Below are 26,204 nucleotides of genomic sequence, written 5' to 3'. Positions count from 1 at the left end.
TGTCTCCTGTCGACCAGGAACTTGGCCTTTGCCAGGTTGCTTGCTCAGATAATTCGATTACGAGCACACTTTCCATATTTTCCATTAAAGACTATACGTCTTGATAATGCTGGTGAGTTCACTTCCCAAGCATTTAATGACTACTGTATGTCCATGGGGGTAAGTGTGGAACACTCCGTGGCACATGTACACACACAAAACGGCTTGGCCGAGTCATTTATAAAACGCATACAGCTCACAGCCCGACCATTACTCATGAGGTTGAGGCTTCCGGTCTCAGCGTGGGGACATGCGGCCCTTCACGCGGCCGAGCTCATACGCATCAGGCCATCAAGTGAACATAAGTATTCCCCATTACAATTACTTACGGGTCATGAGCCAGACGTATCCCATCTTAAGACATTCGGCTATGCCGTTTATGTTCCTATAGCTCCACCACAGAGAACAAAGATGAGACCTCAAAGGAGGATGGGGATATATGTCAGATTTGATTCCTGATATCTTGCATATTTGCATTGTTTTATCCATTCATTCATAAACATTTTCATCATAGAGATTAGGATTTAGACATGTTTAGGTTGCATTTTGCATACATGAGTCTCTATTAGGTACTGGAGTGCCACATGGAGTTCTTGGGGACATTTGGAGCTCAAAGGAGGTGAAATAGGTGACCATTAAACGAGCAGAGCATGGGAGCGACCTCCTGGAGCGACATCACGAAGTCGCTGTGTCACACCTCTCAGAGGGACCTTCCTAAAGCGACGCCATGAAGTCGCTCGCGTTCTCGTTACTCCGAACAGTCTTAGATGACCCTGGAGCGACCTCTCAGAGCGACCTACCAAGGTCGCTCCCGATCCATAGCGACCCGTTGGAGCGACGCACCAAAGTCGCTCGCAACCATCGGCCCTGGAGCGACTTGCCCAGAGCGACGCACCGAGGTCGCTCGCATCTCACACCCCTCTCGGAGCGACCTCCCAAAGCGACACCCCGAGGTCGCTCGCGTCTCTATGGCGAGACGACACGAAGCGAAGCCCGGAGCGACCTCTCAGAGCGATCCACTGAGGTCGCTCCCGAAGGCCAGAGCGACCTCTCGGAGCGACATGCCGAGGTCGCTCTGCGTCTATTGTTGGGTCGATTTCTATTTTACTTAAGGGCCTTTTGGTCATTTCATTATGCACGTTTTTATTTTCTAAACCTATGTTTTTATACTCTGTAAGCCACCAGGAGGAGATTATCTTTTTGGATCTATTGAGAAAGACACAAAAACTCTCTTGAGAAGTTCATCTCTTGGATTTTGATTGTTATGTTCTTGTGTTCTTGTTGATTTCTTATCTATTTCTTTACATGATTAATCTGAAATCCAATATGGGTTTAAGAGGAATCATGGAGATTAGTGAGTAATCACCTTTTGAATTCATGGGTTAGGGAGATCAAGGGTGATTAGGTTAGTTCTAGGATGTTTTAGTGTAAATCTTTCTTGTTCCTTGCTAGTAGAGTATTCATAATGCATCTTCTGAGTTGGCCACTCAAAAGTTGATCAATAGGCATTTCCCACCCGAAAGGTGTTTGATGAAATGTCTGAGACAACTCTCCTAGGCTTTTGGTATACTTTGCCAAAGACATTTGTTGTTAAAGATGCTAAGATAGCTAATAGACTTGTTAGTAATGATTGCTTTCATATTATTCAACCAAAGACATTTGATGTTTGAGATGTGTTAGCAAATGAGCATTCATCTAGACATAGAGCTTGCTTAGAATTGTTTCTAGGCTTAAGGTTGATAATTTGATTGATCATTTGCCATCCTTAGTTCGATACTTGATCACCCAAGGTCTAATCCCTATGCCCATGAGTTCTCTTTTCCCTTAGTCAAGAAAGTATCATTCTGTTATTGCTTTCTAGTTTTAGTCATAGCTTAAAACCCATTTAAATCATTGGTTGCACTTAGATTAAGTGAGTACTTGCCTTCTTAGTGCTTTGATATCCCTCAGAACTGGTTCGACAATCACTATACTACAACATTTGTCTTAGGAGCTTGAAAACTCCTAACATCAAATTGGCGCCGTTGCCAAATTCTGAGTAGATTTAAACATTGAGATTTAGTCACTTGCTTGAGACTAAGTCATTTTAAATTTTGTTTTGTTACTGACTCTTCTTCTTCACCTACCTTTAACTTTCAGGTGTATGAACTTGAGGAGCAGGGGTCCATCAAACCTAGTTCCAATAGTAGCAGACATCAGAGCTTTAGAGAGAGTGTGTGCTAGAGCTAGAAGAGAAGAAGAGCAACAATTGGACGTTGATATGGCAGATCAACAACAAGGGGCAGAACACCAACCGCGGGTAGCTCGACCCATTGGTACTTATGACCGCCCCAACATTCATGGTTATAGACTGGGAATCCGAGCACCAGCTGTGGCAGCCAACAACTTTGAGGTCAAGTCAGGACTCCTCAACGTGATCGAGAACAACAAGTATCATGGCTTGGCTCTAGAGGACCCATTTGATCACTTGGATAGGTTCGACAGCTACTGTGGGTTGTCAAAAACCAATGGTGTGTCCGAAGATGCTTTAAAGCTCAAGCTATTCCCTTTCTCTTTGGGGGATAAGGCACGTCAGTGGGAGAAGTCTCTACCCAGCGACTCTATCACTACTTGGGATGAGTGCAAGAGAGCATTCTTGGAGAAATTCTTCTCATCCTCAAGAACTGCTAAGCTGAGAAATGAGATCTCCAGCTTTCTACAGAAGGGCTTGGAAGGATTCAGTGAAGCCTGGGAGAGATTCAAGGGCTACCAAGCTCAATGCCCTCACCATGGTTTCTCTAAAGAAAGCTTGCTGAGCACATTCTACCGTGGTGCTCTTCCTAAGTACAGAGCCAGACTGGATACAGCTAGCAATGGGTTCTTCTTGGGAAGAACTGAAGATGATGCAGAAGAGCTGGTTGACAACATGGTAAAGAGTGATGCAGTATACAGTGGAGACCACGACAGGGGTAGTAGGGGTGATGATAAGCAGACGAGGAAAGAGATCAAATCTCTCCAGGATAAGATAGACATCCTCTTTGCTGATAAAGCCACACAAGAGCAACTGCACTTTGTTGGTAACCCAAGCCAAGAGGCACCACCTGTTGTCCATGAGGTTGAGGGTTTGGAAGGGCAAGAAGAGTTGTGTTTCATCAACAACAATGGTAGCTGGTACAAGAAAGAGCCCAACTTTCAGTATAACAACTACCAACAAAAATCATATCCTAACAACCAACATAATGGTTATCCGCCAAGGAACAACCAGCAAGGCAACTATCAGCCTCAGCAAAACCCCCCTCCTGGTTTCTCCAACAAAGGGAACCAGTCTTCTCAACAACAAGCTAATCCTTCTACCTCTACTCCTCAGGAAAGCAGCACTGATGTTCTACTGAAACAGATCTTGGAGTCTCAGACTAGAAGTGAAAAGCAGGTTGGATATGAGTTGAAGAACCTTCACTCCAAGATTGATGGAAGTTACAATGAGCTCAACAACAAGTTCATGGCTTTGGAAAACCAGTTTGCTTCCATGACCACTCACCAGAATCGCCAGCAAGGGTCTCTACCTGGAAAATTTGAGCAAAAACCCAAGGAGTATTGCAATGTTGTCCTCTCTACCACTTCTTCAGGGATTGAATTGAGTAACCACAAGAAAGAGGTAGATGAAATTGAAAGATTGGTGTTTGGAACTGAGATTGAACAGGTTCAGCATCTGATTGTAGCAACAGCTGAAGCAAAGATTGTGAAGGAAGCTGACAAAATGGTTGAAGTAAAGATTTTGAAGGGAGATGCACCCATGGCTGAGAAACCAGTTGCGAAGAGAGCTAACCGGAAGCTGAAAGAAGTCAAGCTGGAGGACACCACTGAGGTTGAGCAGTCACCATATGACAAGCTCCCATTTCCACAAAGGGTCCTCACCAAAGCTCAAAAGAAGGTAATTTCCAAGTTCAGAAAAGACTTAAGTGATATTGGAGTTAAGCTTCCAGAGATCTCGGGTATGCGTGAGGCTCATGTCCAAATGATGCTCATCAAGGACATTGTAGACCACCAAGCAGAAGTAGCAGAGCTCCTCAACATTTCAACTTTGAAACTTGATCCAGCCATCACACCAAAGTCTCTCCCTAAACTAGAATCCCAAGGGAAGTTCACCTTGTCCTGCTCCCTTGGTAAGCTCACCTTTGATGATGCTCTTGTTGATTCCGGTGCAAGTGTGAATGTGATCTCAATGGAGATGGTGAAGAGTCTTGATATTGAACACATGAAGTCAGATACTTCCTCTCTCACGTTTGGGGATTCTTCTTCTACTACCCCTATTGGTCTCATCAAGGATTTCCCTTTGAAGATTGGATCTTGCACCATCCCTATAGACCTCACTGTCTTGAAGATGGCAACTGAGAAGAGAGTTCCATTGATCCTGGGCACACCATTCCTTACTACTGTGGGTGCTTGCATCGATTTCGCCAACAAGAAGGTCACACTCCTCAATGTCAACAAAGCTGTCTCTTACCCAATTCAGTCTCCACTGGATGTTGAGTATTATGGAACCATCACTTGTGGAGACCCCTACATTGAGAAGGATCCTCCTTCTCAACTTTCCACTTGAGGTACTTCTCTACTTTCCCTTGTATATACCATTTCATTTTTGCATATTAGCTTTCTCTTTTGGGTATCTCTCTCTACTTGACAACACAGAGACTGTGTCATTTAAGTTTGGGGGAGGTACCAAGTATTTGATCATGTTTGCTTTGATGTTGTTCATTGAGTCATGCAATGCATACCTATTTGCATATTAAAAAAAAAAAAAAAAAAAAAACAAATCATATAGATTGCATCACTTGCATTTTTAGGAGAGTCTAGAGCATATAGGTTGCATTCACTTGCATTGGGAGAAATGATTTTAAACGCCTTGTAAAGAACACTACGTTGCACCTGAGTAGCTTTTGCACCTCTCAAAAATACTTGTATGTTTCGAGCCTTGAAAACTCTTCCTGAAACTTGTTGATTGCTAAAACTCAGTCTTTGAAGCCAACTACAAACCCTATTTGAACTGAATGAACTTAATGCTTCTTGCTCATGGTCCCTTGTGTACTGAGTCATGGCTATACACACCTGAGTTGTCACATCCTTTATGCCAATCTTATTTTGACAAACTCTAGTGGTAGACCACTCCCAAAACCTTTCCCTCCTTTTAAGCTTTCATTGTTTGATGAGTGAGGCCTTCTTCGGAAAGTCTTACATGTGCATAATGTTGAGAGTATCGTGAACGACAATGCTTGATCTTCATTCTTGCTAGATTGGGCACTCTATTGTCTAGCTATAGGTGGGGAGTGAGAGTTGTGATTATGATTAGGGAGCAATGAAAAAGGAAAAGAAATGACTCTTTGTGTTTAAGTGAATTGTCTTATTGGAATAAGTAAAAAAAAAAAAAAACCTCTAGCTCAAGTTATGAAAAGTCTTGGCCCCCATCTAAAAAAAAAAAAAAAAAAGAAGAGAAATAAAATATAAAAAGAAAAGAAAAAGAAAGAAAAAAAGGGCTAGCAAAGTTGTTAGGAGCTAAGTAATGTTTTGAGGTTGTGGAAAATCCCTTGTAGATTTCAAAGAGAAGGAGTTAAAGTTCTTAGGATCTTTTGGTGAGAGATGTGAGTTGGGTTTGACATTTGGGAATGATTGTGTAATTATATGTTTGGGAAAAGGGTAGAACAATGGAGATTGAGCATTGTATGCATGAGTTGGTTCCTTTCTTAGATATATTATGTGCAATGTCAAGGCTACTTGTTTTGAGAGTAAACCACCCTAAAGATCATATATTTTGAACCTCTTGACACACTTGACTAAAAGCCTTCCCTTACCCAACCAAATGACTTGGACCAACTGACCATTTGCAAGAATTCACTTGATGTCTTATGCTTAATGAATGTGAGAGTTGGTTGATTTGAATGTGTGGATGCTTGATGATGAGTATAAGGGCAAAAAGGAGTTGAGATAGGCCTAGAGAAGCTAGAGTGTAATAAGAGAGTGTGCTCATGTTGGATTAGATGTTGAATTGAGTGCTAGTTGTGTTTCTTTTGGCTAAGAGCTCCCATCTTCAAACCTCTCTCCCTATGAGTTCTAGAAATTTCACTTGTGGACAAGTAAAAGAACAAGTTTGGGGGAGTTGATATCTTGCATATTTGCATTGTTTTATCCATTCATTCATAAACATTTTCATCATAGAGATTAGGATATAGACATGTTTAGGTTGCATTTTGCATACATGAGTCTCTATTAGGTACTGGAGTGCCACATGGAGTTCTTGGGGACATTTGGAGCTCAAAGGCGGTGAAATAGGTGATCATTAAACGAGCAGAGCATGGGAGCGACCTCCTGGAGCGACATCACGAAGTCGCTGTGTCCCACCTCTCAGAGGGACCTTCCTAAAGCGACGCCATGAAGTCGCTCGCGTTCTCGTTACTCCGAACAGTCTTAGATGACCCTGGAGCGACCTCTCAGAGCGACCTACCAAGGTCGCTCCCGATCCAGAGCGACCCGTTGGAGCGACGCACCAAAGTCGCTCGCAACCATCGGCCTTGGAGCGACTTGCCCAGAGCGACGCACCGAGGTCGCTCGCATCTCACACCCCTCTCGGAGCAACCTCCCAAAGCGACACCCCGAGGTCGCTCGCGTCTCTATGGCGAGACGACACGAAGCGAAGCCCGGAGCGACCTCTCAGAGCGATCCACTGAGGTCGCTCCCGAAGGCCAGAGCGACCTCTCGGAGCGACATGCCGAGGTCGCTCCGCGTCTATTGTTGGGTCGATTTCTATTTTACTTAAGGGCCTTTTGGTCATTTCATTATGCACGTTTTTATTTTCTAAACCTATGTTTTTATACTCTGTAAGCCACCAGGAGGAGATTATCTTTTTGGATCTATTGAGAAAGACACAAAAACTCTCTTGAGAAGTTCATCTCTTGGATTTTGATTGTTATGTTCTTGTGTTCTTGTTGATTTCTTATCTATTTCTTTACATGATTAATCTGAAATCCAATATGGGTTTAAGAGGAATCATAGAGATTAGTGAGTAATCACCTTTTGAATTCATGGGTTAGGGAGATCAAGGGTGATTAGGTTAGTTCTAGAATGTTTTAGTGTAAATATTTCTTGTTCCTTGCTAGTAGAGTATTCATAATGCATCTTCTGAGTTGGCCACTCAAAAGTTGATCAATAGGCATTTCCCACCCGAAAGGTGTTTGATGAAATGCCTGAGACAACTCTCCTAGGCTTTTAGTATACTTTGCCAAAGACATTTGTTGTTAAAGATGCTAAGATAGCTAATAGACTTGTTAGTAATGATTGCTTTCATATTATTCAACCAAAGACATTTGATGTTTGAGATGTGTTAGCAAATGAGCATTCATCTAGACATAGAGCTTGCTTAGAATTGTGTCTAGGCTTAAGGTTGATAGTTTGATTGATCATTTGCCATCCTTAGTTCGATACTTGATCACCCAAGGTCTAATCCCTATGCCCATGAGTTCTCTTTTCCCTTAGTCAAGAAAGTATCATTCTGTTATTGCTTTCTAGTTTTAGTCATAGCTTAAAACCCATTTAAATCATTGGTTGCACTTAGATTAAGTGAGTACTTGCATTCTCAGTGCTTTGATATCCCTCAGAACTGGTTCGACAATCACTATACTACAACATTTGTCTTAGGAGCTTGAAAACTCCTAACATCAATTCCCCCACGATTTTATAATATCTTGAGCCAACTACGGGTGATTTGTTTAAGGCCAGATATGCGGATTATCATTTTAATGAATCCGAACATCCGACCTTATGGGGAGATAGCAGCAAAATGATAAAAGAAATTTCATGAAATCAAACATCCATTTCTTGGCAAGATCCTCGAACTCAAGTGTGTGATCTTGAAGTTCAAAAGATTATACATTTACAAAAGCTAGCTAATCAATTGCCAGATTCCTTTGCTGACCCGAAAAGTGTGACCAAGTCATACATACCTGCTGCTAATGCACCAATAAGATATGATGTTCAAGAGGGACACAATCAAGTTGCTACAGAGTCTAGCCAGCGTGTGAAACGTGGTAGACCAATAGGTTCCAAAGATAAGAACCCTCGGAAAATAAAGAAAGGTGCAACCGAGGTTCATTAGACACCAGACAGGGCCGCGGCTGATCAAGCCCGTGATGTGGCTGCGACCAACCCGGCTTTAGACATGGCCGGATCTGATGCCACTAAAGTGGCCGGCCCTGATGTGCCAAACAATGATTCTTGGGACGCCAAGATTTATGGTACTGATGGTGCAGATAATAATGAGATCTCAATGAATTATGTCTTGTCTGGGAAACAGTGGAACATAAAACATGTCAACATGGATGATTTATTTGCTTATGAAGTAGCACTTGAACTTATGGATAATGAGGATCAAGAACCCACGTCTATGTATGCATGCATGCCAAGATCAGATTGGCTTAAGTGGAAATAAGCCATAAATGTGGAGTTAAAATCACTGAGAAAGACAGGTGTGTTTGGTCCAATAATCCGAACACCTCATGATATTAAACCAGTGGGATACAAATGGGTCTTTGTGAGGAAGAGAAATGAGAATGGTGAAGTCATGAGGTATAAAGCCCGGCTTGTTGCACAAGAATTCTCACGGAGACCTGGAATAGATTATGAGGAGACATACTTCCCTGTGGTGGATGCTACGACCTTCAGATTTTTGATAAGTCTGGCCGTAAGAGAGGGTCTGAATTTGCGGTTAATGGATGTTATAACCGCATACCTTTATGGTCCACTGGATAATGACATTTATATGAAAGTCCCAGAGGGTATTGAATTGAAAAACAAAGAGAGTTCTCGAGACCAACATTTTATTAAGTTGGAAAAACCTCTTTATGGACTGAAACAATCTAGACGGATGTGGTACAATAGACTCAGTGAGTACCTAGTAAAAGAGGGATATAGAAATGACCCTATCAGTCTATGTATTTTCATAAAGAAATTTGAAAATCATGGGTTCGTGATCATAGCTGTGTATGTTGATGATCTGAACATCCTTGGAACCTCTGGTGAGATTTCCCAAACAGTTGAATACCTTAAGAAAGAATTTGAGATGAAAGATCTCGGGAAAAAAAAATTTTGTTTGGGATTACAGCTTGAGTACATAAGTGATGGTATCCTTGTGCATCAGAAGGCATACAAAGAGAAAGTACTCAAGAGGTTTAACATGGCCGATTGCCATCCTCTGACCAGTCCCATGGTCGTGAGATCACTCGGCCCGGACACTGACCCATTCCGTCCCAAGATGGACGATGAGGATGTCCTAGGTCCTAAAATGCCATATCTCAGTGCCATAGGAGCTTTAATGTACTTGGCAACTCATACACGGCCTGATATAGCCTTTGCCGTGAATCTACTGTCCACGTTCAGCTCCTGTCCGACCCTAAGGCACTGGAACCAGATCAAACAGGTTCTTCGTTACCTACAAGGAACGAAAGACTTGGGTCTGTTTTATACTAACCATAGTAAGGATGGTTTAGTTGGCTTTGCCGACGCTGGATATTTATCAGATCCACATCAAGCTCGATCACAGACACGATAGGTCTTTATACATGGAGGTACAGCCATATCATGGCGTTCCATGAAACAGACCATCGTGGCCACATCATCCAATCATTCGGAAATACTAGCCATTCATGAGGCCAGCCGCGAGGTTGTTTGGTTGAGATCGATGATCCAACATATCCGATCAGATTGTGGGATGGTCGAATGCAAAGAGCCGACCATTATCTTCGAGGACAATGCGGCTTGCATAGCTCAGCTCAAAGATGGTTATATCAAAGGGGATAGGACAAAACATATTTTGCCTAAGTTCTTCTTTACCCACGATTTGCAAAAGACCGGAGAGGTCAAAGTGATCCAAGTACGGTCTAGTGATAACTCTGCCGATTTATTTACTAAGGCACTTCCGACCTGTACATTCAGGAAGCTCACGCATCAGATTGGGATGCGTAGGCTGAAAGACCTCCACCGAGGTTCTCATCAGGGGGAGTAGTACATGTTGTACTCTTTTTCCTTCATCATGTTTTTGTCCCACTTGGTTTTTCATGATAAGGTTTTAATGAGGCAACATTAAGCGTATTACAATCCATGTATGGTTATGGCATCCAAGGGGGGTGTTATAAATCAATTGATGGATGTCCATAACCGGCCCGATCATAAACCGGCCCATCCGTAGGAGAGAGAGAGAGGAGAGAGAGTCGGCCTACTGAGGAGAGAGAGAGGCGGCCACATGTTTCATTTTCCTTGTTTGATTAGGAATTTCATTTCTTTGTAATCTTTCCATATTATGTATTAGTAGTCTTTCTTAAATCCTAGTTGGTTTAGGTTTTGGATACTTTCCTTTTTACTTATCTTGTAATCCCCTATATAAAGGGAACACTTATTCATTAATGAAATACAGAAACATTCAGCTCTAAATCTATTGTTTCACAACAATTTACCTACAATCTGTGTTCTACTCTTTCCTCTTCGTTAAAAGAAATGATTAATAAGATACCAACGTATTTTTTTGGTAAAACAAGGCACCAGCTTTCACTTCTTTCTTTGTTTAATTTTCTAATGAAAACTAAAGCTTGATTTCTTTTTGTTCAATTCTTTAATTACAAGAATCTAAAGCTTGATTTATAACATTAATTTTTAAACGCATATATTTACCAACACATGAAATGTTATGCCTTTCATATATTATGTTATATCTTACTTATAATTTCATAATATATTTTCCTTTATCAGCTCATATATAATTACCAAAATCAAATTTATATAATACTCAAATAAAAAAAAATCTATATTCTTGAAATCTATATTTGTTTGAGATCTAACAATGTTTAAAATGTACCTCACTATTGTTATTATTTATTTACTATATATCTAAAAAATGGTACAATAAAATCTAAAATATTTTGAAAAACAAACAGATTTCAGAATATGAAAATAGATTACAGTTATTACAGTTAATACATTCAAATAAATAGAGATGGTAAATAAACATATTAACTCATTCATATTCATATTCATATTAAAACAACCTTTGATCAATACAAGACAAGTTAAAAATGAATGATCTCATTTGAGTTATAAATTATTAGAAATAGAACTATAAACAATTTTAAACAAGTTTAATAAAATAAAAATAAAAATAATCAGGCTTTTTGAAAGTGTAGATCAAAATTTAATATTCATCATAATGGAATATGAATAATGAACCTAATCACACAAGATCTTATTAATACTTTAATAAAATAACATGAATATTATTTTAAAAAAGTTTCCAAAATCGTCGACTATTAATATATTACTAAATATAAAATAAATTCAGTTACTAAGTAAATATTTTTAAAAATACTAAATAATTATTTATTTTAAAATTTTCAGAAATATAAATAAAATTACTAAATAATTATTTATTTTAAATTTTTCATAAATATAAATAAAATTACTAAATAATATTTTATATTTCAATTTAAATATAAATTATACATATGTAAATATTCAATAAAAATAATACATAATTTAAATACAAAATAATCTTCAGATATGTCATGTCATTCATATATCAATTCGTTTAATAATCAAATGCAAATCCAATAAAATAAAAATATAATAAAAATGAAAAATACATGTAACAGTTTGAAACAATTAACTAAGTTTCATATAAAATATAAAATTGTTATGTTTTAAAGGGTCATATACAAATTTAAAAATATATACTGCTAATGATATATATATATATAGATGTGAAAATAAATACCCGTGCGGTTGCACCGGTCAAAATCTAGTAAAGGTTAAAATCGAAAATACATCTACTTAATTCAGCCAATCAAAATGTTTTCTTCTTTTCCTTCTCTTTCCTATTCGAACCTCCTTATTCTCTCTCCTTATTTTCTCTCCTCGACGATGACCACCATTGTTTCTTGAATATTTTCTTGATTCAATTCAAACATAGCACCACATTTAAGCCATTCTATACGAATAAGGAGTTTTAATCTCCAAATTCAGGTAATTTATTCTTTGTATTATTTTTTTCTAGCTTAAATCTATAGTTGTATCCACCATTGATGTTGTGTTTGTTAATTGTAGATGTGAAATCGATTTCATATGAGTGTTAATAATTAACTAATTGAGCATTATTTGGGAGTTATGTTTAGTTGATCCATTAAAAAAATAAATTGATAATTAATAAGAAAATTGGTTGAATCAAAAGAAATTTTGTCAGATTAGTGTTTTCTTATGAAGAACAAGATGGTAGAACTTAGTATAAGTATATAAGAGTAAATGGTACAGTTTTATTTAACTATAACCGTATAACTTGTAGAACTAGGTAAAACTATGACCATCCAACTTGTAGAAATATGTAAACTTATGACCGTCCAACTGGTATAACTTGGTATTATTTCAATCGTAAAACTGTGAGCTTTGTGGGGGCTTCAAGTTTGGACAGAGTTGTCTTTGAATAGAGCGAAGAACATTTCTTTAGGTGACTCTGAGAATGCTCTTGAGCTGCTTCTTCGATCTTAATTTACAATTGCCATGTTGACCAATTTTGAGTTCAATGCATGCTACTCTCGGTCAAGGTAAATCACTATTTTTACGACTGGTGGTCATACAATATAGTCATCGGTTTTTCTTCTTCTTTTTTGTAAAACAGTCGGTGGTTTTTCTAGTTTTCATAAACTTTATGTCATTCTAGGCTTTCAAAGTATCGACCCATCACCATCCGACGACAATTTGAATGTTTGGCCTCCCAAGTTTAAAGGAGTGGTCATTGGCATATAAATTCTATTGTTGGCAATTACAAGTTTGATTTGGAATATCTTGATTTAGTATATAATTTTTAAAATACCGTTTTTACTTTGAGCTTTTTAAAACAACATATATGCAAATACACACACACACACATATATATATTTATTTACTTATTTATTTATTTATTTCTTATTTGAATTACTTCAAAAATACCAGGTTATTTGGATGTTCCAATATTTCAAATCCCGGTTAGCAAAATGGTCTAGCGGACTATTAAAGGTTTTATCCAGATTAATTTTGTAATACAAAAACCATTTTCCGGCTGTTACTGGCATCATCCGGTTAAGCTATGTAATATCTGATAATCAAACTTCATCTCCATCTCAATGTACTCTTTATCTGACATAATGCAATTGTTACCAGTTCTTTTCGGTGCCAGCAGGCAAAATCTCTGTTAATTAACAAAATGATATTGATGGTTATTACATGTTTAATCTTGATATATATGTATTATCCAGTTATGTGACCCCACACATAAATGTTACTCCATATATTCTAATACCATTATTTTTTTTGTTTTGTTTTGTGGGGGTATTTAATACAGGAGAGAATGAAGTTTTAATTTCTGAGGAACTCTTTGTGAATAATAATTGCTATTATTAACAATTGTTGTTGTTTTTTGGTATTTATGTTATACTTTTTTTTGGCAACGAATTGTTGACTAAAGAGTAATAAATTTCTCTGCCTTTCTTTGTTTGATATTTTTAGTTATATTCATTCAATTATTGATTCTTATGAGTTAGAAATTAATGGCCGGAGAAAAAAATTATCTAGTTAGATTGTTATGTAGAAAAATGGTTAACATGATTTTACTTTAACCGATAATTTAAAAGTGTTTTTTTCATACCAACCCGAACAACTTTGTAAAGCCCTGCATTCCCACCAGTGTTTCAGAGCATTTTTAAATTAACTTTTTTTGAGAGATTCATTGATCACCAAAGTGCCCCAAAAAAAAAACAGCGAAACACCCGTTAGAACTTTTGGTAAAACCGCAAGTGATTTGCAGCTGTAACTTCTCCAGCTTCACATTAAACACATGCTTGTCCTTCTTTTCCTCTGCTTTTCTGGTTCCAGCCTCTTGTTTTGCTCTCTCCCTCATGCCTTAGAACGAAATCATTTGCTGTTTTGCTCGAACGCTGGGGTCTAGAACCATATGAATATTGCTGGAATAAACGCACTTGCACAGACCATTTTACTTGGGTTGCATTGGCGAAAATGAACGTTCCTGCAAATTGATACTTCATTACTCTACAGCTCTGCTACCATACAAAGCCAACCTAAGATTATTTCAAGTGACACAAAAAGAATTTTACAATTCTACAAATCTACACAACTCTCCCTTGTTATATAAAGAGGACAACTTTAGATTTATGGGTTACTAAATGATGTTATTGATCAATGCAAAGAGATCTAAATTTACAGAATGAGAATGATTATGCTTACACGATGAACACGATATGGTCGAAGATTAAGCCTTTACATCTAACTGATATGGCGGAGTGCACTCAACTTGATTAGGTGACTCGGTTATCTCATCCAAAGTGGTTGAATCATTGAACCGAATCACATAGCTGGTGAGACAGTGGACTTTGACGGTGGCTAGCATGAGCAGGCCTGAATATGAGTGTCGCCTGAAAACAGAAAAAACCGAAATCGTAATCAACAAACATATCTAGTTGATACCATCTCTAAATGAAAACAGAATTTTGATAACTCTGAATTTAAACGCCGCTGTGTATTATGAAACTACAATGAAATTGAGTTAGCCATAATACTGAGAAAGAAGTTTCTCTTGTCAGATTAGTAAGATGGTGATGATGATGTTCATGGGTTCGAGACTGACCTTTTTATAGGTGGACTTCCACCGCCTTTAAGGAGCACTGAGTGAGGAACCATGGTTTGCGTGGGTCCAAGGAGTTAAGAAGGCTTTTAATGGCAATGGAACACTTGATTACGAAACGAATGGGGAGATGTATAGAAGAAGAAACGACGGGAAGGGAGATCGACACAGAGATTCCAGAACCTCCATTGTAGTTTGTTCTATTCCAGGATATGAAGAACCCATCATCGAAGAAGGATATCGTGGAAACGTTGCGACTTTTGTGTGTTGATTTTGTAAGCCCAAATATTGAAGCTCATAAACATACCAACCAAAAAATAAAACAAAGAACAATCTCGTTAGGCCCACTACAACCAAACGAAACGAAAGCAACGGAACTGAGTTGACACGTGTCACTCTCTCCTTATCTTATTTGCTGACGTGGCAACACTAGAGTAGAGAAAAACTCTTTATAATAATAGAAGATTTATTTCTAATTAAACGTGAATAAGTCCAAAACTTAAATGACAACATTTGTAAGTATATAAAAAATAAAACATTAAATTGATAGATTAGATAACACATTTTGTACATGTTATTTTTTTTCAAAGTTGAACAAGTTATATATATAACGTTGATTTTTTCTCTTCTTCTCACATGGTAGGGGTTTTTGCGACACGTGCCATCTATGTTTTTTTTTTTTACATTTCAGGTCCTTTCAGATTATTGCAATTTGACCAAATATTTTCTAATCGTGAACTATCTAATCTTTTTTGCATTAACTATCATCGTATGAAGTTTGATAATCTATTTTATTGTTAACTAAAATTCAAGATGAATAAAGAAATAAATAAAATAATATAAATATATTTTACATATTTAATTTATTCACAACTAAATATAACATAAATTTTTGTTATTTTATTATTTTTAACTATTTTTATTATTTAATTTATGAATTATATATTTATTTAACTATTAAAAATATAAAATTACCAAACTAATAAGAAAAAATTAGAGTGCAATACATAATCTAAACATAAAACTTTCACAGTCATAGAGAAAAAGTAAAATATCATAGTAACACTAACTCAATAAATGTTTGGAGCTGAAAAAAGATCAACAAAGAAGACTAACTTATCTCATCTTACCATAGAATGTCTCGGCTAAAACAAACATATTTCAGAAAAAGGTAAAAAGATAAAATATGAGATAAAGCAATCCCCGGAACACAAAGAATCGAGATCAAGCACCAGCGCAAAAAACCAAAAAAGTGAGTCAGAGAAAAAATAATCATCGGAAGAACAAAGTCACCACGAAACAAAAAGACACATCTCTAAAGCACCGGAAACACAACCACCAGCTAAGAGATAAGAATCACCCCCACAAAATAAACAAGCACATACAAGGCGTACATGCCAGCGAAGAACCACAAAACTTTGAATACAAGAAAATAAAGTTCCAAAAGACTAACTCCGCACACCTACACCAAAGGATGCATGAGAAGAAGATAAACAACCTGAGTGAGGGAGAATAAAAGCCAACCACCGAGAAACCAAAGCTTAATCTTGAGACCATAAATAACCTTCCAAGTGTAAAAGCATACACAGAGAAAAACACTATCCAAACCTGGAGTAGCAAATATGGCGAAAGGGAGAGCCACAAGAGACGTAATCAACGATAAAAGGTGCAACGAGACGAGAGAACAAAGAGATAAAAAGAGACAAAATGAAATCAACAAACCGTTGAGCCATCCTCGAGCTATGAAAAAGAGCATAGAAGTCAGATCACTAAAACCCCGATCTTGAAAACCATGACGGCAAACCAGCTACGAGGAAAACAACATCAATGACAACTAAACTCTGATCCAACCCAATGAGATGTAATTTCTAACATTAGCCAAAACCTAAGGAAAAAGAGGAACAATATTGACCGAAATAACATACAACGCCGTAAAAAATAACTCCACAACATGGAACTAATATGTCTGATCTATAACAAATACAAAATAATCTCACAGAAAAAGAAGATGAGGAAAAACAAGAGCACATAAATGAGTCTTTTCCTAGTGATGGTGAGAAGCATTGCACACCGGAGAGGTAAACAAAATACATAGATGATGATGACTCAATGCAGTGCCGTCCCAAAACTTTATGAGGCTTAAAGTCTGTCTAGATATGTGACCCTTATAAATAAAATTGTTAATAACAAAAGCGTAAGAAATGGGTTTTGGTATTGCTCCAACTAGGGACAAGAAAATCCAGCTTATCTTCCTAAACCATTTAAGCTACATACAATTTTGGTTAGTGTGGCCTATATTTCATTTTTATATTTGTGGCCTGAAGCCAATGCTGCACCTACCTTAAAGGAGGGACGGGTCTGGTTCAATGTCAAAATATGGAGGAGAATGTAAAAAACACCTAAAAAGTAATGTACAAAAATATGAAAAATTAAAATACAATTTTGACGCCGTTAATCTTAGAATCAACAAATGCTTAAAGACAAAATTATTGAAATTCAATATGTTTTACATCAGAAACTCATTTCACCACTAACAAGTAGTATTATACATACAACGACACATTATTAAAAACACAAACACATAATATATTAATTTATTACAAACTACTACATAACATAATAAACATTAAATAATGCTCTTCACGAATAAATACTAACCACATAATCACATCATCAGAAAATCATATTTAAAAACAATAAAACAATATTCCGCGCCAAATGCGACCAACCCTAGTACATTAAATATTTCATCAAAAGAAAATTCTAAATGGGGCTCGGAACCCCAAAAAGCCTAAGCAAGTAACTCTCTTTCTAGTTTGTTACATACTGAATTTTTGAATTATGTACTAATTAACTTGGAGTTCCACCTCTATTATGATCAGTTTATCACAATCACAAGTTCAGAGTCATTTCCGTGATGGGAGTAAATCAAATGGAAATAAATATAATAAACAAATTTGCATTTTTTCATCCTGTATGGAGTGAAAACTTTGGTTTATCTATCCAAGTAAGGTTCTCCCAAATATAAAAATAAACTTGCATTTTATTCTCTACATATTATAAATTACTATTAAAGAGAATATTTGAGTTTCCCCAATGCAAAATATACCTTAAGCCTTCTCGATTCTTGGGATATTTCTCAATTATACTCACCATTGGAAGTATATTTCAATTAATTAAACTGGTGACCTAATGCGCCTCGTCTTTTTTTTTTTATATAACTATACGCCTTCGTCTTTTCGCTTGTTTATTACCAAATGCACAGTAGTTTATAGTTTATACCATGCGTATTAGACTTCCCTAAACGAATCCGTTGCTTTATCTCTTTTCTCTCTACTCTCAAGTCTCAACCAATCTGTTATATTCTGATGCTCGTTGATACACTAAAAGTAGATCTTTGTCTACTGTCAAGTTAACAGTGTAGTTGTAATATCTTTATATTCAATTTCAGAGGATCAATTCACACTTTATCTTTATGGGATCAGAATTAAACTAAAACAAGTGGTTTTTTTTTTAAAAAGTCAATAACGTAAATAACAAGTAACAAGATGAGGTTGTTTTGAATTGATTTAAAGGCGCTAGTCTAGGGTTTCTTCTTCAGATATAGAAATCGCAAACCAAACAATTATTCAAATTCAATTTATAACAAATCTAAACTCGGATCACTCAGGTTGAATCAACTCACTCTCGTGGTATTGATTCCTTTGCAAGTCGGTCTTGATGCCTAAACTCTCGTTTGGATCAAGACGCGCTAGCAAGCTTTAGAGATCAAGTCTGATATGTTCACAGTACACCCTAATATCTACTCTCGCTGACTAGGGATGCAAAGTTCATCCAAATCATATCAAGTTATCAATTAACGGCTAGCTAAATTGATTAACCCTAATTCATGCACTAAGTGATCGGTTCAATGCAAGCAATAAGAACATATATGAATGTAGACAATTTTAAGATGACTTATTTATGCTTCAGTTTACGAATCCAAAACCCTAGAACCTTAAACTAACTCGGTGACTACTCAGACATAACACAAGAACAGAAAAACATGATTTCTGAATAATACTGCATATAATAGATAATAGAAATCAGAGGGTTCATGATAATCTTCTCTAGGAGATAAATGAGGTCTTCTCCCTTACAAGTAGCAATCGCCCAAAAATTAAAGCTCCCTCAGGTCTTTCTTGCGTAAAAACTAAGGTAGGTCTAAAGTAATAAATAGGAGACTATATATATAGGAGCCACATGCGACTATAGGGAAAAATAGGAAATCTAGGGCAAATCCTGAAATATTTGGAAACTTCTTTTTTTTTTATCTCTGCCGCTGGAGCAGATACTCGGGCTGCTCCGGTCGACTGTTCTGCGCGAAAGACTCCAATTCACACTCTTTTTCTCTTCTTTCCCTCCATCTGGTCTATCTCTCATCCAATGCAACTCCAGACCCGTAATGACTCAAAAGGACTAAAAAAGACTCGATAAAACTTTGAAAACTATTAGTAAGACATACATATAATGTGCCAAAAACACAATATATCACTCGTTCGAAAAAAATCATAGCATACAAACAAGAAGTTTCAAAAAAAAATAATAATTCATAGCGTGCTTATTTATTTGTCATTTGAAAACATTACAAAAAACAAAATAAAATAAAACTTATCATTTTACCAAGAAACAAGACTTTATAAAAGGAAATTAAGAATTCCACATGTCGGCATGAATATAGTTACCCGTTTTAGCAGTAAAGAATCATAAGGCATCCATATTACAAAAATTATTAGAAGATAGAAGGCAGTTAAACAGTTTAGGGATATAGTTTAGTTAGGAATTAAGAGAAAGATTAGTTAGTGAGCTCACATACCCAAACACTTGTGGGACAATTTTCTAATCTGAACATTGAAAATGCACTATTTTCATACAATTAGCAAGTTTGGTGATGTACCTTTTTTGTATGGAAATTTGGTGTTCTACTTTTAATTGTATGTGACTACGCACTTACCGGCAACATTTAGTCTGTGCGGGAGTGTTCAGACTATTTGTATAGCGCAGTGTCTACGTATTCGATATTGTAAGCAGCATGATTTTTCAAAACCACAAATAATAGGTTTAGTCAACCATATGCATTGTATGTCTGAGGCTTCGTACCAAATATTCTGTTGTAAAATGTATAATGTTTTAAGCCACGAAAATTATTAATAAAGTTATTTTTGTTGAAAATGTATCACTAAATTATACATTTTAAATTATTCAAACAATTTTAAAATAGATTACAAAATATCATTGAATATACATTTTGAAACTGAAGAAGTAACTTATAGTAATACTTTCCCTACGAAATCTTAAGTTATATAACGAGATTTCAAAAAATAAATCTTCAGTTATAAATGAAAAGGAAAAACTCACAAATCAACTACAACAATCCTTAGCCATGCAGCTGAAAAGTATTTGTGTGTATATAGTACAACGAAAATGTAAACTGAAGATTTTGTATACAATGCTTTGTACATCAAAACTCGTATTAAGATTGTGAATAATTGGAACCTTAAAAGAAAAAAAGATTGTGAATAACTGGTGTAGAAAAGGAGGTTATCTTTTTATATATACTAGATCCTTTTTCCGCGCTACGCACGGAGTATATATTTTAAAATACTATAATTATATTTAATTTGATTATCTATTAATCATATATATATATTTTATATTGTATTTTATTTATATCTCAATAGTTTATCCAACATATTTATTTAATAATTAATCATTACACCTTTTTTATGTAAATGTGAAATTAGTATTATATTGAAAACAACATTGTAACATAGAAGAATCTTTATCAATTTATAAAAAAAAAATAGATCATAATTGGCCATCAAATATCTATCATAATTATGTATGTAATTTTATGACTCAAAATATTTATTTATTTAATATAAAGAATAACAAATGATAAAAGTTTATTTAAGCTTGGGTTTTACTAATTTACAAATTATTTCTTTAAACATTCATTCAAAATATATATTTATAGTATAATTTTGACTGTATAAATTTTCCCACAAACATTATTGAAATAATAAATATATTTTTTTAATTCTTATGGGTTTTTACTACAGATAATAGTTTATATTTCTTCAATGAAAGGAAACTATGTATTTTCAATTTGAATATGGTGATTTTAAAGGTTTTTTTAGCGTACTACAAAGGTTTAAAAACTGCTTTTAAAATATTCTCATTTGTAATGTTTTTTCATTTTTATGTTTTATATCATACGTAGTAATTAAAATCAGGAAAAAGCGCCAAAAAATTTGAACTTAAAAAAAAATTAAAAGGCTTTAACTCATAACTCACTAACGGATTAAATGGTTGACTTTCAATATATAGAATATGGGTTGGTCAACAAAAATATAAGATTTTATTGGTTTTGATTTTAAATTTAAAGATTAAATATATTACATAAATTTTGAGTTTCTATATGTGTGAAATTTAATGAGTCTAAGCAAATTAGGTTTCGATCTTGTATTGTAGTATCATCTCAGTTGTTAATGTTTTAAAAAATAAATAAATGAAATAAACGGTTGTAACTGATCAATCTAGAAAATAAATGAAAATTCTAACTTTATCTCTAATTTGATATCATTTGTAGAATATAATTTTAAATGATAATCATTTTCATTAATAGTTTATTTATTTTTTGAAAATGATAAAATTAACACTCCTAAAGCATTTATAATTTAAAAAAAAAGTGTTTATAGAAGTTTATAAACTGAACCTACCTCCTAAATACTAAACCTTAAACAATAGCCACTACACCCTAAACCCAAATGTTATAATATTTTGATTAAGTGTATTTAAAAAAAAAAGAGTATTCAACTTAGTTATTTCAAGGAATTTCTCAAAAAGTAATCAATTATATTTACAACACATAATGCTGTCAGAAATTCAAAATAATTGAAAGTAAGTTAATATATAACTTAATATAAGAAAGTATAAAAATTCAGACATAAACATAAAACTAATAACTGTCACAAAACATTTACAGAGAACACGATTCTTTATAAATAAAATCACTTACAAAATAGTTTTAAATTACATATGTACATATTTAAAGTTATATATGAATTTACTTTGAATTTGTCTGTCTAAAACACTATCCAATATAAGATATTTAATCATAAAAAAGGCTAAACACAAATATAGGATTTTAAATTGATTTTTAGACTTTTCAGTTATAGCCTTCAAATCATTGATATACAATATTACATATACCAAAATCATATGTAATTTATATTTGATAAATTGTTTTGTTAAAACATATACAATTTTAAATTTAGGTATGACATTTTAATATTCACTTTTTAAATCTAAACCAAAAAATCATGTTTGACTAAAAATTAAATGATTAAAATGGCGTGTTTGTAATTTGAGATTTTTGGCATATTTTTAAAAAGTATTTTGATGTTTTTCCTTTAACAATTGTTTACCATTTCTACCAATCTTTCTCCGGCATAAATTAAGTTTTTAAAGTGACAATCTTATTAATGCATTTTATTTATGTTATTATGATAAAATAGTAAATTATTGTACCGAGATGGATTTATAAATTGATATTACAACTTAGTATTTATTGGTTATTATTAGTAGATGTATTTGTTAAAGTTTTCATTCAAATACTTTAACATTTGATATCATATTGGAATTATGTTGTTTTTGATTAATCAAGCATATGTACCTTTTAGAACTGTTTAGATTTGATGTTCATTGCTTAAAAAAAAGCTATAAGAATATTTTGGCTAAATAATTTAAAGCAGAGATTAAGACCAACACCCCAAACCAAAATCCACTACCCCTAAAATACATCACACTCATCTATATAAACAAAGCAGACATATGCTTTTCGAATGAAAATCACGGATCATGTCTAAAGTATTGTATAACTGGTTTAAATTATTATCTATACTATTATTTGCGAAGTAAATTTTTGGAATCGAACTCTAACATTAAAAATTAGAGCGGTTAATATCGTTTATATCCTTAATGAATAAACTCTCTAAATTAATCAAAAAATAAAAACGAATTTCAAATCTATATGATTAAAAATGATTAAAATTAATAATAAATGGTTTATACCCTTAATAAATAAATTATATAAATTAGTCAAAAATAAAAACAAATTATCTGATTAAATAAGTGAATAAAATTAATAATAATAAGAATTATCTAAAATATAAATAATTATAAATGAATTTCTATTAATAATATTATATTTATATATTATATTAGATAATTGACTATGAATAAATATAATAAAATTTTCAAAAATAAAAACACGTTTTAAAACATAAGATAATTCTTAGATATATTATGTTGTTATCTGAAAATAATATTTTATTATAAAATTTATAGTTATATAGAAAACAATTTATAATTAAATGCTAATGATTTTCTAAAATAATTCTAATATGTGAATGTTTTTAAAATTTAACACAACAATAACCATTTATATATTTTGATAAAAACTAATGAATATATATTAATAATATTTTATTTATATGTTATATTAGATAATTGACTATAAGTAAATATAACAAAATTCTCAAAAATAAAATACATTTTAAAAACATAAGATCATTCCTAAATGTGTTATGTTTTTATCTGAAAATATTTATTTTTATTATAAAATATATATTTTAGTTTTTGATTTATCTTTTTAAAAACATAATTAATAATTTATCATGTTGTTTTTAATTTAATAGTTATAAACATATAAATATTTATAAGAACACTATGCACACATATGCGGGCATAACACCTAGTATATTAATCTTCATATATCTTATACTTATAAGACTCTAATAATTAGTTAGTAACACTTTTTATTTAAATATGTACAAAACATTAAATAACATAATATGTATATGTAGGTGTTATTTTATTATTTTTTGGAAAAAGTATATGTATATGTAGGTGTTAAATATGTATGAGCCACTGGTCTCCTAGTCTCTTAATAACGCAGTAAAACAGTCTAATGGTAATGTTATTTTGCATCCGTGTATATATACTTTCTGTTCCCACTTTTGTTAATGTTGACAAAGAATTTTTAATTCCTTTGCTTAGGAAATTATTCAGGAAAAAATCAAACATTGTGTAATAATTTAATGATGACATGTTTTTGGCATGAATGTTAAACTTTTGGTATGGAATATATGTGTTGCTCATAAAAACAACTAAAAACATTTGTGTTTATGCTCTCTTTAGTGTGAATGTTTTTGTCTACAATTAACAATTTAAATTACTTTTCAATTCAATTTAAAATTTGAATTGCTTTAATATATTACTGTAACAAATATTTATTTTGTTAAATTTTTATTTTTTTTGTATATTTTCCTGGTTTTTAAAATGATGTAACGTCACAATATTCTCTTTGTGAGATAAACAAAAGTATTTAATTTGCATTATTTTCTTATTGAACTGTTAATTGATGTTAGTTTGTTATAATATGCAATTTCTAATTTAATTAAAAACGTGAATACTACACAAAAACACAAACATTATTTCGGTACTGGGGTAGATATTTTCAACATTAACACTAATCCTTATCTCCTTCACTAATATTACTTTCTATTTTTCCTCTTTCTCTACTTAGATAAAATAAATAAATCAAAATCAGTTGTTCATTCTACGTTACAAATCATCTAATTTTTTCTTTTGACCATCACGTGCAGTTCAAACTAAAAAGAATAAGTCTTCTGTAACATGCTTTATATTCAAAATTTTTGTTTGTTCCTGATCACACAAACAAAAACCAATTTATATATTCTTCATGTCATTGGAGAAACATATATAGTTTACATAGGAGCAAAGATGTTTCTTATAAGAATATAAAGTACTTGGTCGTGCCTTTTGCTTCCTCTGAGATTACTCTTGTTCTTGTTGCCAACTTAGAAGCCACAACCTGCATGTCAACAGAAATATCAGAAATGGTTGCAGATTTGCCGATAGTTATGGGGGTTCTATAAAAAACTAAGATGGGGTTACCAGCAGGAGCTGCTGATTAAGTAAGGCTCATTGATCGCAAGAACACAATCAAACATCAGAATGTCTTCCCATGGAAGAAGTATGCGCTAAGTAATCACCTCCCGAGTCTATCCACAGCCCAAAGCAGTATGACCAAACTGAAACCAAGTACAGTCTTGAAGAACTTGTTTGCGCAAAAGGGTACACGCCTTGAAGCAAAGCTACAAATCACAGTGAAAAGAGCAGTGCTTCCAGTTCCAGCGAGCATGATAGAAATCTGTGTAAAAAGCTCTGGGATCTCTCAACATGATCTCTGAATAGAGAGCATTGCTGTTCCTTTGAGTTTGTAAGTGAATTCTCAATCTATTTGCGGGTAGCCAAGACAGAGTCTTAATGATGGTTTGTTGAAACAATCCACACATGAAAATGGATCTATGCAATAAACTCAGCAACAAACCTTCACACTAACTACAGCGGTTAAAGAGACTGTAAACAGTCAACTTCAAGCCAGTTTGAATTTCTTAAACATGCAAAGACTAAACAGGACCAAGGCGTACACAACTTACAGATTCAAATGCGACTTTTTGCAGGAGCAAGGTGTTCAGAGTTTCACCTACGTATTTAAGAAAAAAACCTACACATAAAGCTCTTGTATAACTTTTCTCAGGTAAATTTTTGCTTCTTCTCCTAAAGGCTGTTTGGATTCAACTCTTTGAACAACAAAATAATACCTCCCATCCAAGTTAAAGATAAAAGAATACAGAATTTTACCCCAGTTTCAGCTGCCAGAGGCTTTCCAGGACACAAACTTCAGATTCCAGCTCAAACAATTTTTTTCTTAATAATCATCTGGATGCCTGGAAAAATTGACTTGATCACAGCTGTTTTTTTTTAAAGAAGATAACTGTTGCAGCTATGTCCAAACCGCAGCTGCGAAACCTGTGAGTAGTGGCAAGAAATGTAAATTCAAATAGTTTCTTTGTGACATTGGAGCGATGAAACGACAAATTTACAAACCACTAAGAACGGGAGAAAAATATTGATGCGGTAGATTTCGAGTTGTGCGTAGCCATTTCTGCGAAGAAGATTAAGAAGTAATCAAGAAATCAAGAAGTGGTGACCTAGATTGATTTGGATCAATAGAAGAAGAAGTAAAGAATCTGATACCTGCTTGCCTGTAAGGAGAAGCTCCAAGCCAATAAGCAAACCACCTTTAGCTGTGCTTATCGTCTCCCAGAAACGGATTAACCGGAAGCCTAGTTCAGATTCCGCTGTACCCGAGGAGATGTTGGTGAAATACACAGCGACATAAAACTTTCCGGAGGACTTAGCAGATCTCATGGATACAGCTTGATCTTCGACTGAAAAAATCGTAGATTACGGTATACAATAAGAATCGAGAAATAGATCATACAGGAGGAAAACAAAAGGAGGTGAAAGATACATCTTGTAAGAAGGTGTAAAGAGCAAAAGCAATGATTTA

General features: G+C 34.3%; 1 protein-coding gene, 2 long non-coding RNA genes and 1 other non-coding gene across 6 annotated transcripts in view; 1 reads left to right on the top strand and 3 right to left on the bottom strand.

Annotated features, from left to right (window-relative positions):
* Nucleotides 1-2,707: 2,707 nt before the first annotated feature.
* Nucleotides 2,708-2,814, bottom strand: LOC125581038. The gene has a single exon (XR_007318749.1). It is a non-coding gene; the product is annotated as a small nucleolar RNA R71 (small nucleolar RNA).
* Nucleotides 2,815-9,772: 6,958 nt separating this feature from the next.
* Nucleotides 9,773-26,204, top strand: part of LOC125579949 (protein NSP-INTERACTING KINASE 3-like) — a 19,366-nt gene continuing 2,934 nt past the window's right edge. Inside the window, exons 1-2 of the mRNA XM_048743861.1 lie at nucleotides 9,773-10,046; nucleotides 10,510-10,525. Of these exons, the coding sequence (XP_048599818.1) occupies nucleotides 9,773-10,046; nucleotides 10,510-10,525 (290 nt within the window). The remainder of the gene's footprint in view (nucleotides 10,047-10,509; nucleotides 10,526-26,204) is intronic.
* LOC106430386 lies at nucleotides 13,348-15,375 on the bottom strand. The gene is made up of 3 exons (XR_001285987.3): nucleotides 14,723-15,375; nucleotides 14,323-14,510; nucleotides 13,348-14,104 (listed from the first exon to the last, which is right to left on the bottom strand). It is a non-coding gene; the product is annotated as an uncharacterized LOC106430386 (long non-coding RNA).
* On the bottom strand, nucleotides 24,446-26,203 carry LOC125580746. Of its 3 annotated transcripts, none has more exons than XR_007318491.1 (5): nucleotides 26,166-26,203; nucleotides 25,889-26,082; nucleotides 25,739-25,796; nucleotides 24,743-25,660; nucleotides 24,446-24,659 (listed from the first exon to the last, which is right to left on the bottom strand). It is a non-coding gene; the product is annotated as an uncharacterized LOC125580746 (long non-coding RNA). The 3 variants fall into 3 exon arrangements; XR_007318490.1 differs by having other exon boundaries at nucleotides 24,743-25,334; nucleotides 25,493-25,660; nucleotides 25,889-26,197; XR_007318489.1 differs by having other exon boundaries at nucleotides 25,889-26,197.

The sequence above is a fragment of the Brassica napus genome, chromosome C1, assembly GCF_020379485.1.
Source record: "Brassica napus cultivar Da-Ae chromosome C1, Da-Ae, whole genome shotgun sequence".
NCBI lineage: Eukaryota > Viridiplantae > Streptophyta > Magnoliopsida > Brassicales > Brassicaceae > Brassica > Brassica napus.
This window is presented reverse-complemented; position numbering and strand designations above follow the sequence as displayed.